The sequence below is a fragment of the Gavia stellata genome, chromosome 2, assembly GCF_030936135.1.
Source record: "Gavia stellata isolate bGavSte3 chromosome 2, bGavSte3.hap2, whole genome shotgun sequence".
NCBI lineage: Eukaryota > Metazoa > Chordata > Aves > Gaviiformes > Gaviidae > Gavia > Gavia stellata.
This window is the reverse complement of record NC_082595.1, coordinates 53,943,150-53,958,439: the sequence shown is the minus strand read 5'-3', so window position 1 is coordinate 53,958,439 and position 15,290 is coordinate 53,943,150. Positions and strand designations below refer to the sequence as shown.

At 41.0% G+C, this 15,290-nt stretch overlaps 2 protein-coding genes across 4 annotated transcripts in view; both read left to right on the top strand.

The window, feature by feature from the left end:
* The window catches only part of NCOA7 (nuclear receptor coactivator 7), a 61,048-nt gene extending 57,695 nt beyond the window's left edge, over nucleotides 1–3,353 (top strand). For all 3 annotated transcript variants that reach the window (XM_059828143.1, XM_059828135.1, XM_009810332.2), the window contains 5 exons: nucleotides 9–134; nucleotides 613–765; nucleotides 1,294–1,389; nucleotides 2,055–2,128; nucleotides 3,003–3,353. In XM_059828143.1, coding sequence (XP_059684126.1) covers nucleotides 9–134; nucleotides 613–765; nucleotides 1,294–1,389; nucleotides 2,055–2,128; nucleotides 3,003–3,138 — 585 coding nt within the window. In that variant the 3' untranslated portion in view covers nucleotides 3,139–3,353. The remainder of the gene's footprint in view (nucleotides 1–8; nucleotides 135–612; nucleotides 766–1,293; nucleotides 1,390–2,054; nucleotides 2,129–3,002) is intronic.
* A 3,996-nt stretch (nucleotides 3,354–7,349) lies between these two features.
* Nucleotides 7,350–14,615, top strand: HINT3 (histidine triad nucleotide binding protein 3). Its single transcript, XM_059835326.1, has 5 exons — nucleotides 7,350–7,481; nucleotides 8,379–8,496; nucleotides 9,855–9,924; nucleotides 10,759–10,885; nucleotides 12,825–14,615. Exons 1-5 carry the CDS (start codon nucleotides 7,350–7,352, stop codon nucleotides 12,870–12,872), a joined length of 495 nt encoding a protein of 164 aa, XP_059691309.1. The 3' UTR covers nucleotides 12,873–14,615.
* The last annotated feature ends 675 nt before the right edge of the window (nucleotides 14,616–15,290 follow it).

Here is a 15,290-nt window from a genome sequence, read left to right as displayed (position 1 = left end):
TGCCTCAGATCATTACTGTGGAAGAAGCAAAACGACGAAAGAGCGTTTGCAGTTACTATGAAGATGATGATGATGATACTTTGCCTGTCTTAAAGCATCACAGCGCCCTCCTGGAGAATATGCACATAGAGCAGGTATGGCTAGAAAAACCTTGAGTTTTCTTGTTAGCTGTGGTGCTGTCTCTGCCGAGTATGGGACATTCTGCCTTCTGGAGGCAAGGCCAATGCTTTTTAAGAGTTTGGAAAGTACTTAGTATGTTGGAGTGTCCTTGTGCAAGGTCTTGTTTGCTGAAGCACTGGCTCACCTGGAAAGCATATTTTTATGTTTCACAGCTCTGGAGTTTGAGTTGTACTGAGGACTGGCAACTCTTTCAGTGCTCAGAAAGGGGGTGCCAGTTTTGAGATCTCTTTCACAGGTGATGTGAATGCAGGCAGATGCGCTCAGAGTACAAGGCCACATGCATGTGGCAGAGACGTTAAGCTGCTGGCATCAGCTGCTCCCTTGACAGCCATTTTTTGGCTCAGAAGCCCCTGCAGAAAGGGAATAGTCTGGGGCACCACCTGTGACCCAACCTATTGAATATGTAACCATTTCCTCCTGTTTGTTGCCCAGCTTGCCCGGCGCTTGCCTGCACGAGTGCAGGGATATCCATGGCGGCTTGCATACAGTACACTGGAGCATGGGACTAGCCTGAAGACTCTGTACCGTAAATCATCGTCTCTCGACAGTCCGGTTCTCCTCGTCATCAAGGATATGGACAACCAGGTAAAGCGTGCTTGTTCTGCAGGGGTTGGACTGAAAGGGCAACATTATAAAAAGTGATCATTATGAAGTACTAGTCATGCCATGAAATAACATCATACCAAAATAAGACATTGGTGTTTTCTTTTATATTTTCTACTGCTTAAACTAAACTTACAGGTGGGAAAGTACATCAACACTAATACCCTCCCCAGCTTCATAATTGCAGTGACTGCTCCTTTTAATAGTGCTCATGGAAGTATCTTCCTTAGGTATCTCAGTTAACGGGCTATCACAAATAATGCCTCTGTGGAGGTCTGGTACTCCAATAGCTCCTAGAGTCAGCATTCCTGTTGCCATTGTTGTCATCTGGCTTTTAACTTGCAGGATACAAAAGATTTGCAGGAGTACTTGCTCATCTGATGTACTTTACTAGTTGGTTCTTCTAATATGAAACAGCAGCTCAGTTGTTCTTTAAAAAGTATTTTGAAATGTTTGGGTTTTTTTCTCTTGAATTTTGCACTGTCCTCAAAAGTAGTTTTATTCTGACAGATATTTGGAGCGTATGCTACGCATCCCTTCAGGTTTAGTGACCATTACTATGGCACTGGTGAAACATTCCTCTACACATTCAGTCCAAATTTCAAGGTAAGTGGGTGTTCACTTTCTCAAATAAGATTTTTGGGTTCCACTGCTGGAACATTTATGAGATTTTTATGAAGACAGCATATCTGAGTTTAGAAGATGTGCCAGCTGTTGATGAATGCAGTTAATCACGCGTTGGTTCAATGCTTTAAGCAAAAGTGGCTGTAATTATCTGAAGTGTCGAGAGGACAGTCTGTAAGGCTGAGGAGAGGGTTTTAAGTGGCTTGAAGGGGGAAGCAGGGAGGAATAAGAAGTGGACTGTCAAAGACTCACCTTGGAAGGCAGTGATACCAAGAATAGGGTATAATTTCACACGTGCTTAGGATCACAGTGACAACAAACCAGAGATAAGAGTGCTACTGAAATACCCTTTAATGTTCATGGCTTACGCATTTTTCAATGCTGAACATATTGTTCCTTTTTAACAGAATGCCTATTCATTTAGAGATGCAAGCAGAATTTTAAAAAGGATTAGGGTGCCTTGTTCATAGTTTTAAATATGTATTGTTCCTTTACTTTCTACCTATTACCTCTTCCTCCTCCCCTTCAAGAAAAAAAATAAAATGTGACCACACCAAAAAAATACCTGCTAAGAGTCAGTCCCCAGTAGTTTTAGAGTACAATAATCCTCACAGTCCAAATATGTTTGGGTTTTTTCCCCCCCTCAGGTATTCAAATGGAGTGGAGAGAACACCTACTTCATCAATGGAGACACCAGCTCTCTAGAGCTCGGAGGGGGAGGGTGAGTGAATGTTTGGTTTTCAAATGATGTAGCTAATTTTTTTTTTTAATGAGAATAGGGATAATGGTAGTTGCAAGAAAAACTAATCAGTAAAATGGCTGAACTTACTTTTAGTAAACTGTTTAGGTCAGATACCTCAGCAATCTGATTTCTGTTACAATCCCAGAGCAATTTCTGTTGCTTAGTGTGACTGATGTTGGGCAATTAATTTGTTTGTTTGTTTGAGATAGGAAAAAAGTGTGTTATGGGTAAATACATGTCTCATTGCTGAAGAGGTTTGCCACTGGAAGATAATCTCTAATGGCAGTTTTGCCATCAGCTTCTACGGTTTCTCACATGGTCCTTATTAAATTGTCATTATTCTGTTGCTACACAGAGCAAGGATACAGACAGTGCTTAATCAGGTCCTACATTTCAAAGGTCGGTGGGTGTGAAATAGAGGGCTAAAGCTATACAACTAACTAAAGCTGACTGCAGGCTGCACCATGGGATGTCTGGGCATAGTTTGCATTGTCAACGTATAAACCCCCCTCCTCCTCCTCCTCCTAAACCAGAAGGGGCTGTGTTCACATCCAAACAGCCAGGGAAGGGACCCTGACATCCATGCCCTGATGTCAGTCACAGCCAGTGGTGCAACAGCCGAAGGACGCTGGGTCCTGTGCTCTACCCCACTTGCTGGTGCAAAGAAAAGTGAGGGGACTGCTCTGCAAGCTTTTTGGCAAGTGCTTTGCCAGGATTAAGCTCTTCACATTTGGTCTAGGAGATCCTCAGAATTACCTAGATTCTCCCGTTTCGCTCCTGTGGTTGTTTCTACAGCTTCCAGTATTTTTACTACTATATAATACCTGAAATTTGTCATGTATTTCCTTTTTAGTGGCCGGTTTGGCTTATGGTTAGATGCAGATTTGTATCATGGGCGAAGCAACTCCTGCAGCACCTTCAATAATGACATCTTATCTAAAAAAGAAGATTTCATAATACAAGACGTAGAAGTATGGACATTTGAATGAAATACTGACTGCCTTAAGGACCGGATCCATTAGGCACTTAAACGCTAACTAGAAGGTGCAGGCTGCCTCACAATGTTACACGCTTTTTCCTCAAGTTTGTACCAGAGCATGACTACGCAAAAAAACCCAAACAACCAACCCAAGAAAAAACAGAGCTGGTTTTGAGAGGCAGTAAGAGACAGAACAGAACAGCAGGAGATCAGTCTGAAGTGATTTTTACTTCCTCCTCCAACACTCCTCCATCGAAGATATGTTGCTTATGAAAACATTGATGGTGTATAAGTTGAAAACTTTTTCTGTAACTGTGAAAAAGATCCTGTGGGAAAACTATAATGATCTAGTACATTCCATGTGTGTTTATGTTCAACGTACAAATGCTAACCAAAAATAAAAGGTTACTTTACCAAAATCTACAGCATACTGTTTGCCATGGAAAAGAATCAGAAATAGGTGTACACAGCACTTAAGGGAACATGTTTTTAAAATCTTTTTATTTATTGTTATTGTATAGCAGATTTTTTTTTAAATGTACTAGCTATGAGTTTTCTTCTTTTAATGTTTCAAATATCAGTTTGATAATTACTATTCAGGTAGGTTTCTTATGCATTGGCATTTATTCTGAATCAATTTATTTGATTTCTGAAGTTAATTTTTGTATTTTTATTTTGTAAATGAGATTTGGTTTTCATTTTACCCTAATTAGAGGGTTTGTTTTCTGGCAGAAACACTTGAGTGCATAATTCTGTTTTGGTTTTTTTCTGGGATGAGGGAGAAGGTGGATAGTGCTTCTTATTAACTCTGCTGCCACATTCCTGTTAATAGATTATTATTTTGGCAGTGTATGGAGACATTCGGCAAACTGCCACCTGGTATAGACTGTATCAGCTCTGTTGCAGTCAACAGAATTGGGACAGCATGCTCTGAGCATCTGCCCTAGTATTATTTGACTGTTTACGAAGGACACTTCTGAGAGGATTGTTTTTCTGTATCGCCACCAAATGATTCAAAATAAGCCACATGCTGTGCTGTTATGAGCAGTTCTCTACAAATGGAAGAATAACTGCTTTGTTAAGGAGAAAATACAATTGAGATTTAAAGAAGAATGCTATTTCCCTAACAGGCCAGGTCATGTCAGTGTAATACTTGTTTTCTCTTAGTAATTATATATACGATTTCCTTCCTGAAGAAGACTTGAAGCAACAGGCTGGCTTAGGATTTGACAGGCAACTAAATATTCTTCTTCGTATTTCATTAAATAATTGGATACTTCCCCCCCAACACTGAAAAGACTGTATGTTACAAAATTTAAAATTTCAGTAAATAGAGCAAGTGCAACAGAGGACTGGCAATCTTTACTGCTTGCTGAAGAATTCTGCTTTCCTATTATGCTGTGGTTTTGTTTACACGATCCAGACCCAACCAACATTAAGATGCTGTCCTGCCCTTAGGCTCGAATGTGTCACAGTCCTGAGACAGGCAGGTTTTAGAAACTGTAGTGTGCTTCCATGCATTAAACAGTACAGTCTGATTTTGGAATATTATTAACTGAGTAATACAACTCAATTTAGTTACTATTCTTCCCTTTTTGAATAGATTAAAAAAAAAAAACAACCCACAACAACCAAGTGGTTTTCTTTCCAAAGCTTTACTAAATATTAATCCTGCACAGAAATTTCACAGTCTAAAAGCCAACGCTATATACAGTAAGCCTGTAACATGCTGCACGTGAGCTTTTCACACTTCCCTTCTATGTGGTCTACTGCAGCCATAAATAAAGTTCTTATTGGTAATGCTGTAAAATATTTTGGAAGTTGCTAACAGCATACCGCTTTGAAGATACCAGGAATATCTAATACTGTTTGCTTTTTTAAATGGTAGCAGACCACTTAATGGTAAAAAAAAAAAAACAAATCAACCAAGTTCAACATTTTACATACATTTCACTATTGCTACCTACAACTTACTCCATTATATTATCCTTGTCAGAGCATATCTAAACGCTGTGGTCTATATTCAAAACAGTGTTGTTCAATCAAAATTCTGTGACCCTTGAAACTATGAATATTTAATATATGTAATGCAGTGCTATCACAATATTTTCAATAAAGGAATTTATGCATTCAGAAACTTGTAACAGATGTTTTCTCTTTAAAGTGTACTAAAATTTGAATAAAAGATGAAAGGATGCAGCTTAAGTTACAGGTTATGCTGACAAATACCTACGCTTCCCCTCTAAAAGAGAATTCCAGCACTATCGTATTTTAGAAACATGGCTGAGGAGATGGGAGCTTTTGAGGGTTTTTTTTTTTGTGTGTGTGGTATGGCATCTCCTAAAATAGAGCTGTGTGTTGAGTTCAAAGACAGACTGTGACAGAGGGCTAAGAAATACCAGTAAACGGTTGAACAGTTGACCTAGTAGTTCTCATTGCTTCTCTCAGCTGTAATGAATGACATGCGTTCCTGCATCTTTTTTGACCAACCTGTTCCCAGAAGTCAAAAGTCTGTGTACATCATTTTTGTGTGCACCCTTTTTATGTTGCTAAAGTGTTCATGTATTTTTCTTTCTGTCCAAGCAAGACAAAGACATACAATGTCTTAAAAGTACTTGGTTCTTGGCTTTCAATGGTTTTACGGTATACAGAGGTCACATTAAGAAAAAACAAACTACGATTACGCATGAAGCAGAACGTTACCTGTGAACTTTGCTTTGAGTGAAATGGCAGTAAGAATTTTCTTAATATAAAGTAAGAGAAAAATCACAGTCACTAGTAATTTTTCTCTCGGAGAACAAAAGTTTGTTCTTGCAACATGAAGCATGTGTACTTTAGCAGTACTTGGATAAAGATTCTTGATTGAGTACAGCGGTGAAATGCTCATTCACAGTAAGGCTTGTAAATACTCAGGTAAGTGCGGATGTTCAATTTGGTGCTGGTTTCAGTACAGTTTTTGCACTGGATGTTTTGTATGAAGCTAGCTTCATACCAAAGTAAACCCAAACCCAGTTACTTTCAAAATAATCCTTGTGTGTAAACTTTCAAGATTTCATTTGCCTGTTTGTAGCAGGGAAAAGGAGCAGGTCAGCTCATTGCTGACCTTCTGCCTCACCTTCTGCACGTCAGCAATTGCTGGCAAATACAGTTCTTCAGGTAGAATAGCTAACCATGTCATATTTGTACAAGCACAGCTTGCATGCTCTGAAAGACATTTTTTAAAAATCTCATTCTACATTTTGTAACTTGTTAACTCTTTAAACACTATGGCCTGTCATCTGGGGAACTTTGTGCCATTTGGGCTGCATGAAGAACATAACCATCGAAATTCTGCCGTCAGGGATTCTGCAGCTCTGCAACTCTAGTCTAATGAACAGTGCAAGCGATTTAAAGTACAAATTACTAAGAAAACATTTTTAGAAAGTGAAGGTTAGCTACCACTTAAAAATACCCTCTGCTAGCTTTGGAAGGAGTTGATATGATGAGGGTGGTGAAACACTGGAACATGTTGCCCAGAGAGGTGGTAGATGCCCCATCCCTGGAAACGTTCAAGGTCAGGTTGGACGGGGCTCTGAGCAACCTGATCTAGTTGAAGATGTCGCTGCTCATTGCAGGGGGGTTGGACTAGATGACCTTTAAAGGACCCTTCCAACCCAAACCTTTCTATGATTCTATGAATTGAATGAGCTCAGAATGCATTCACTTCATTTTATTCCCAGTTTGTACCTTTGTTTTAGTGAAAACGGGGAGCAGACCTCATGTATTTTTATTGATGCTTCAGGTGTGTAATTCAGCGTGGGGGTGGAGCTTTGCTTCACGGCACCGAGGGAATCCGGTATTTTACCTGAGAGAAGAGCCTGTCCGTGTCTTGGGTGAAGCTAAGACTGCATCCATTCCTGCTTGAGCTGCCTGAGGCTTGATTAGGAAGTCCCCCCCTCCCTAGCAGAGGAGCTGTAAGCGGGGCGACAGCCCCCCAGCTCCGCGGGCGCGGTGCCCTCCCGCACGGGGGAGGGAGGGGAACTCCCGCGGCCCGCGCGCGCCCCCTGGCGGCGGAGGAGGCGCGCAGGTGGGCGGGGCGCTGACGCGGGTGCCTGTGGCTGGTCCCCGGCCCGGCGCTCCGCCATTGGTGCTCGCGGCGAGCACCACGCGCCGGCAGGGGGCGCGCGCGGTCCCGTCGGTCGGGCGGTGGCTGCAGGCGGAGGGCGAGGGCCGGGGGGGCCTATGGCGGGGGAGGCGGCCGCGGCCGCCGCCGAGGGGAGAGAAGCCGGGAACGGCGGCGGCTACGACGGCAAGTGCGTGTTCTGCAGGATCGCCCGCCGGGAGGAGCCGGGCACGGCGCTGCTCCCCTGCGAGGTGGGTGAGGGCCGCCCGGGCGGCGGCGGCGGCCTCCCCCCGGTGTCCCGCCGCGGTGTCCCGGTCCCGCGGCCGCTTCCGCCCTTCGCCGCCGCCCTTGTTCGCTCTCCCGGAGGTGCGGGTCGGGCCAGCTCCCCGCTAGCAGCCGGGAGGCTTTTGTTGGCCTGGGCGGGTGGCTGTTGTTCGTTGCCGGTTTCTAATGAAGAGCCAAATCCGGGCTGTCGCCATGCTGCCTGAGGGCGGCTGTGCGGATCCCGGTTCCCGAGCTGCTCGGCGCCGGGGCCTGCAGAGCGGGCAGGGCCCCGGGAGAGCGGGAAGGGGCCGAGGCGGCTTAATCCGAGAATGAAGGATCAAACCCTGAAGTGGTGTGTCTGTCGGTCGCGCGGTGCCAGCCCTCCCTCTCTGCCTCCCTCCCTCCCTCCCTCTCTCTCTGCCTCCCTCTCTGCCTCCCTCCCTCCCTCTCTCCCTCCCTCCCTCTCTCCCTCCCTCCCTCTCTCCCTCTCGGTAAGACGGTGCCCGGGCCGCCGGCTGGCGAAGGGTCTCGCTTTAGAAGGCTTGGCGGGGGTGGGGTAGTCTTAAGGGTCCTCAACTCTTCTGTGGAGACGGGAGTGAAACATTGGTCAGAAAGGAAATATCTTGCTACACTTAAACGTTGGCACAACAGCTAGAAACCTTAAAGCAGACACCGAGGAATCCTGACTGCAGAAGGTCAACTGAGGACACAAAGCGTGTTTACAAGTCTTTCTGCAGGCTGGCTCCAAAAATCTTAAGATTTTTGCTAGTTACTTCGACTATGATATTAAGTATCACATTGATATGGGGAAGACGGACTTTGTTACCTACTCTTTGCCAATATCTTCGTTCTAATCAATTTAATACGTTTGCATCCTTTTTTAGTATGAAGACCTTGTTTGCTTCAGAGATATCAGACCTGGTGCCCCCCACCACTATCTGGTGGTGCCAGTGGAGCACATGGGAAACTGCAAAACACTGAAGACAGAACACATACCCATAGGTAAGGCTGTACATGTGTGTTTAATGTGAAAGAAAATCATTCTGCGCAGCCTTAATTAGTGTGTTGTCAAGTAAATTATACCTTTGAGCACTATTTGGTTGAGGATATAAACATGGAAATAGATGGTGTGAGTATAGGTGGGGACTTACCATTCCTGGGAACTTCCATGTGCTGTTCTAGAATAGCACATTTTTTTGTGCAATTCTAGAAAAATGTTGCACTGATGCACAAAATCTCTTTTGTTTGCATGCATTATAGATGCCTCTGCACTTTGTTGGAATTGCAACTTTATTTTTAAAGTGTTTATGTGCTACTTCATTGCGTTTTCTTAGATATACACACAATTTAAATTACATGAAAAATTATAAAGGATTTTATAAAATGTATATTTTAAAATAAGTGCTACATTATTTTTCGGGAAAAAAGTGAGTGAGAGAAGAGAAAGGAAAATAATGTTCCAATAAATTTCCATAATTTTTCAAAAGATAAAATTCTAAAGTATTGAAGCTATGATTTATTGTTTATAGGCTTTTTTTCTTTTCTTAAGAAAACATTGTCCTGGAATTTGTTTCACAAGAAGCACCTGGCTAAGTGTGTTGAATAACAGAAGAAACTACAGCCATACATGCATGAAGAGATTCTACCTTAGGGAAATTTACAGGTGATGCAAGAAAAGACTTATAGTTGCGTGTTGCCAATCTTGCATCGCTGTATTCCTCTTCTAAACCTAGGGTAGTTTTCTCCAGAAACAACTTCTATATGTGTTTGGCTTCAAGACAATTCCTTAGAATTTTGCCTTGAGTTTTTGTATTAGGGTTGCTTCTTTTCTCAGTGATACAGCAATGAAACTGTGTCCTAGTAATAAGTAGGACTGAGAGTTTTATTTTATTTTACTTTCAAATTGTGTACCATCCCTGAAACTTCCTAACTTATACCAGGCTGCACAGGACCTAGAGATCAAAGTCCTGTAGCTGTGTCGAGATATAACACTAGAATTAATGTAAACATCGTCAAATTGTCCAATCAGTATTTGTTGGGTTTTTTTAATAAGGGTGTGGTGATAGCATGGCTTTGGCCAAAGTTGTTGGAATCATACAACACTTAAAAGCATCACTAGTGTGGAAATTGGTAACCGTGGCAGTTTACATGTCAATCATTGCACAGCACTGTCTTGACAATCTTTGTTTGATTATGAGTAGTTACAGTATTTATATTTTGAAAATCCCATGTTTGTGATTTCAGTATAATCAGTTTGTTGAAGTTAATATTCTGAAGAATACCTTTTTTAAATTACTTGATGACATATGATCTGTAAAATACTACTTAAACATTAAATGAAATGTATTTGCGTTTAATAGTGAAGAGAATGATGGAAGTTGGAAAAGCTGTCCTCCAGAGAAATAATTTTAGTGACTTGAATGATATAAGGTATGTAATGGAAATCTTCTGTGTTTATTGAGTATGGTTTTTTACTTCTCAGAATGCTATTTTAGAGATGGTGGCAACAACTGCATTATGATTTATTGAAGAAATCGGGTCTGCATTGACTTATCGCATGACTTCTCAAGTAGAATGTGCTGTCGTTGAATATAAACTCTTTTTTACTGATGAATTTCCAGCACAGATTATGTTCCAACTCTGAGATTCTTTCTTGTCCACATCCTGGGATAGGGAGGGCACTTCAAACAACTTATTTTAAAGGGTGCTCTTTAATTACGTGCTGAAAATATGCTCTAAATCTTAGATTCCAGAAAAGAGGTAAACTTAGCCGTATTCAAGCAGGGCAGTGCGTTGTGTTTCAGTCATACCTGCACTCATTTGATTTCAGTGCTGCACCCTTTAGTTTAAGTCAGTGCCTTTGAGGGCCGAGGTAAATTGTAACGTAATTTAAATGGTGCAGAGTATAGGGAACTGGGCCTTCATGATTAAAATAGGTAGAAACTACATTCATCTAGTGACAGTTGGCTTTCCAGCTGAAAACTAGATATGATACATTTAAGATACATTTTATTTTTTAAACCCTCCTTAACAAAATGTATCTTAAATATAGAGATGTGAAGGAGGAGGTTAATGGATATGTGAAAAGTTTTCCTGAGAGTGTAATGAAAGGAAAAGGCATATTTTTGTTCCTGCCTTTATGTACAAGGAAAATGTGATGAGTTGAGTTCTTAATTCAATTGATCATGTTAAATAACTTGCGATGTTCTACTTCTTCCTGAATTAACATCATCAGTATTTTTTACTTGTTTTCCTTTTCTGAAGAATGGGTTTTCACTGGCCTCCATTCTGCTCAATATCCCACTTGCATCTTCATGTCCTGGCCCCAGCCAGTCAGCTGGGATTCTTATCCAGACTGATTTACAGAATCAATTCCTACTGGTTTATCACGGTAAGTGTAATGCAGATAAGCTTTTCAGTAGGTTTTGATTGCACGCTGAAAATGTGACAAGAATTCTTTCAGCAATTATTTTTGTCATTACTATAATTATTAATTATTTATATTTTGCATTAAATATTTGAGAAAATATAATGGTAACATGTAACTTTAATGTTTACGCTTATTAAGGGAAATGGAGTGACAGTAACATTCACAGTAGTTCTGGATCTAATGTGTAGCTTAGGTTAATGTGATGTGCTTCTGAGGACGCTTTATAAGTATTTGCTTTTTAATGTGAAAGGATATATTCAAATGTGACGGGCTATGTATTGTACATACCCTGGTTCGTCCAATTTAGGTGAAAAACATGGCCACGTGATGATTGCTTGTATCATTTCACATGTTTTTTTTCATCTTGTCATCTTTAGACTGAAACAAGTATCTGCTTTACAGAAACATTGTTTGTACTGATTTATGTCAGTAGAAATAAGCAATGAGACTAACTGGCACTGACTAAATCACTGTTTGAAAATCTCTGTCTCGAGGACTAAAGCTTATTCTCACTGCTTCGATGCAGCAAAGAACCTATCCTTGCAATGTAGCTACAGCATCCTGGTGTCTGCACAGCCCCAAAACAAAAATGTTGAAAAAGGTCTGTCTCATCTAAAGATTATAGACAGCCTATTACTTAAAGAGAAAAAACTTGGCTTCTTCACAGTGGTACCTCGCTGGAGATCTCACCTACCTCGAAAAAAGCAGATGTGTCTCTGCTGTGTTAAAGAGCGCCACACAGCTGTTTGGCCCTCAAATAAGTATAGCTGTGTAGTTTTACTGCTTGCTATCTTGGATTAGCTCAGGAGATCTGTACCAAGCTTGATTTTCCAATATGGATGCACTTCAAAAGATATTTTGCCCTGTTGTCAAGTTGGAAAATGTTCTTGGATTGGTTTTGTTTTGTTTTGTTTTTTAATTATAATGGCTTGAATGTGATACTTGTTTAAGAATGCGAAACAAAATTCAGATAACTTCATTTTCAGTTGCTCTATGCTTTATCTAGCTTTATTTGCAAATGAACTGCAAGAGCTACTTAACTCCTGTTAAGTTGTTCCTACCCTAAGTAGCTGATTGCATTTTTACTGTGTGTATTTAAAACATGCCAAACTTAAGCTTTTCACCTTTTAACATGGTTCCTTTGAGATCTTAGTAAAACCTCAAGCACTAGTTAAAAATAAAAGATTAATTCAGTGGGCCTGGCAAAAAAAAGGCTGATAGTAGACTGATCTGTTTCAGAAGTGCCCATGTTAGTCTCCACGAGCCCAGTTTGGCCTGCTAGAACAATGCTGGCAGACTTCCTTCTGCCCTGAGCCTTTCCGGGGGCTCTGTGTGCTGGTGCTGTTACATATACAAAATACAGCTGTCCCAGTTATGCGCTAGATGCATAAATAGCCATACGATGAGAAAAGTGATGCGTGAGCATAGCGACATAACTAAAGAATGGATGTATATCTTGTGACATGAACCACATATGTGAATGCACTCCATCCCTCAGAAACATGTGTGGCTGGTGTGCAGCTGGTTGGGTGATGAGAGGCCACAGCACGCCCTTCTGGAGCATCTTCCAAAGAATTCCAGGTCTCACAGCTTGGTTGTTCTGAGCACTGCTGTCTTCTGAGGTCTTTAAAACCACTCTGCTTTGTCTACTATTTATTTGCTCAAACATCTTCTGACTTCCATAGGTTCTGTTTCCTTTTCTGATCACCTAATGGGAGTTTGATGGAAACTGTGAAAAAGTCTGCTGTTCAAAGCAGTCATTGTATTCTGCTTCTCTTGTGTGCTTTTTCTGTAAAAATGAGAACTAAATGCTTTGTCAGTGTCACTATTTTTAAAATGGAATTTTCAGTAAACTGAAGGTTCATGGTGTAGTTAATGCCTTGCTTTCTCTTTTTCACAGGCTGAACAACTGATTGAGCGACTGCAAACTGAAAATGCTGCCAGTTGAAAGCACTCTTAGCCTTGTGTCGCTAGCCAGTTTGTCTTTGAAGTCTGATTTAAGGTTGCACAGTTTGATGTTGCCAATAATGTGCCAGGATCAAAAAAGCTTTAGTTCCTTATGAGGAAATACACACAGAATCTGTAGCTGCCAACCTAGTTCTCCCATTTGGATACCTGAGTCTGTATACTTCTCTAACAATAAGGCAATGTATTTTAATTATAATGTTATATTTGTATATATATACATACATAGTACATACACACACATATGCACACATGCAGAGAACTTTTCCTAGTAAAAGGCGGGGTATAGCAGCAGAATGTATTTCAACTAAGGCAACAAGTTACTACTAACAGCATGTATGTGGTACCAAGGGGAATATTTGTTGCAGAATCAAGCTTTTATTTTAAAGATGCATTGTTCTGGGCTTGCAAGTAACATTTAAAACATGTCACTTTCCATCTGTAGTTGTATGATATGTTACTTATGCCTCGTTATTAGTAGGTACATTGCTGAATGTACACTACTAACTTTCTGGTGCTAAACCACTTTAATGTATTACCTGTCTTATTTGCATGACAGTGACATAGTAAATGTTAATGCAATAGGTGCCCAAGATGTGATAATGCTATATAACATAGAATATAGTTTAAATGTATGTGTAAGTGGTTGTGTGTTGGACTTAAAGATTGTTTCCCTCTTATGTACACAATATTTTAAATTAGTTATTGTATGTTTACAAAAAACGTGGAGAGTTCAGAGGAATTGATTTAATATACTGCTCTTCTGCATGATGGTAGAAAAAAAATCCCAATTTTTAGATGGTTCTGATATTGTTCTCACTGGAAATCCCTTGGAGATTAATGCCTTGGCTAAATTTGATTTCTTAATGGAGTCATAAGAGAAGCGGGTCTTCAGTGCAGTGAGTATGTGGCAGGCTTGCATAATCGCAATTTGATTTGAATTTGGGATAGCAGGGACTTAGCCCAAAATTGGAACATGTTCGGTTGCCTGAGGAACCTGCTGAACATTTGCCTTTGCTGTACAACTCTAATCAGTAATGCTGGCACTCTGTTTTTCAATACCATTTTCAGGCAGAGTGTTTGGAAGGTTAAAACTCCAGAAAACACGGAGTGGATTTTCTTCATTCACAGAGTGTATCTCTTGGTGCCTAACTGATCAAGTGCCCTTGGCTTATGCATTTAGATGCAGCTGAGGTGGTGATGGTTCTGTTGCACCTCCAAGCTTCTCTGAACGTAGTCTTCTCAGTGTTTTCCACTGATCCAGCACCTGTTGCCTTAGTTGTACAATGTACTATTCTTATAGTAGACTATACATAATACTTCAGAAAGTTCACACCCTTCTGAAGAACAATGTTTTCTACCCAAAAGAGTTTACATCTCTCTTTTCTGTAAGACCTAGTTCCTGAAGTCTTCTTATTAGTGGGCTCTCACATGTCATTTGCAGCCCTTTAGGGTTTTATTTTGTAACATTAGGTAGGAAGAGTGTGAAGCCACTGAACTTTGACTACTTCTGTGCAATAGATTAGGAGGTTTGAGCTGGCTCCTAGCTTTGTGAAATATCTGAACATTAAGATCTTTCAAGAGTTAATACTGTGTATGTGTGCTGATTTGTAATTAATTTATGTAACTGTGCTTAACTGTGACATGTAATATTTAAAGTACCAACATGAACTGTTGTCAAAAAGGATTAGTAAACAAAACAGAATAAATGCTAATCTTAGAATGATCTTCCAGTGCAATGGAATAGTTGACTGCGGGGGTTGACCCTAGATACCCCTTTGCTTGCTCTTAACCCCTGACCCCAGTGGGATGGGGGAGAGAATAGGAAGAGCAAAAGTGGGAACACTTACGGGTTAAGATAAAGACAGTTTAATAAATGAAGGAAAGAGGAAAAAGAAAACCAAGGCATGCAATGCAAAGGTAATCACTCATGACTTCCCACAAGCAGGCCAGTAGCAATGGCTGCCCCCACCCCCCCGCCCCCCAAAAAACCCTCTCCTCAGCTTTTATTGCTGAGCATAACATTATATGGCATGGAATATCCCTGCTGGTCAATTTGTGCGTTATGCAGGCTGTGCCACCTCCCAGCTTTTTTCCCACTGGAGGGGCAGAGCAGGAAAAAGAGAAGGCCTTGACACTGTGCAAGCACTGCTCAGCAATGGCCAGAACACTGGTGTGTCATCAACACTGTTTCAGTCACAAACCGAAAACACAGCACCTTATGGGCTGCTCTGAAAAAAATTACCTCCATCCCAGCCAGACCCAGTACATTGTCAAATGTATGCAGAAGCACAAAGGTCAACTTTCATATCTTATATTTGAGAAGGGTCCCACTGATGACAGTGAGACTGGAAAGGTAAAAATCAGAGTAACACCTAGCTTCCAAACTTTTGCTGATGAG

Excerpts from the sequence above, each read along its gene's own strand:
- HINT3 (XM_059835326.1), top strand. The coding sequence starts at position 7,350 with ATGGCGGGGGAGGCGGCCGCGGCCGCCGCCGAGGGGAGAGAAGCCGGG. Across the intron at positions 7,482-8,378 it reads CGGCGCTGCTCCCCTGCGAG|TATGAAGACCTTGTTTGCTT; the intron begins GTGGGTGAGGGC and ends ATCCTTTTTTAG. Across the intron at positions 9,925-10,758 it reads AGTGACTTGAATGATATAAG|AATGGGTTTTCACTGGCCTC; the intron begins GTATGTAATGGA and ends CCTTTTCTGAAG.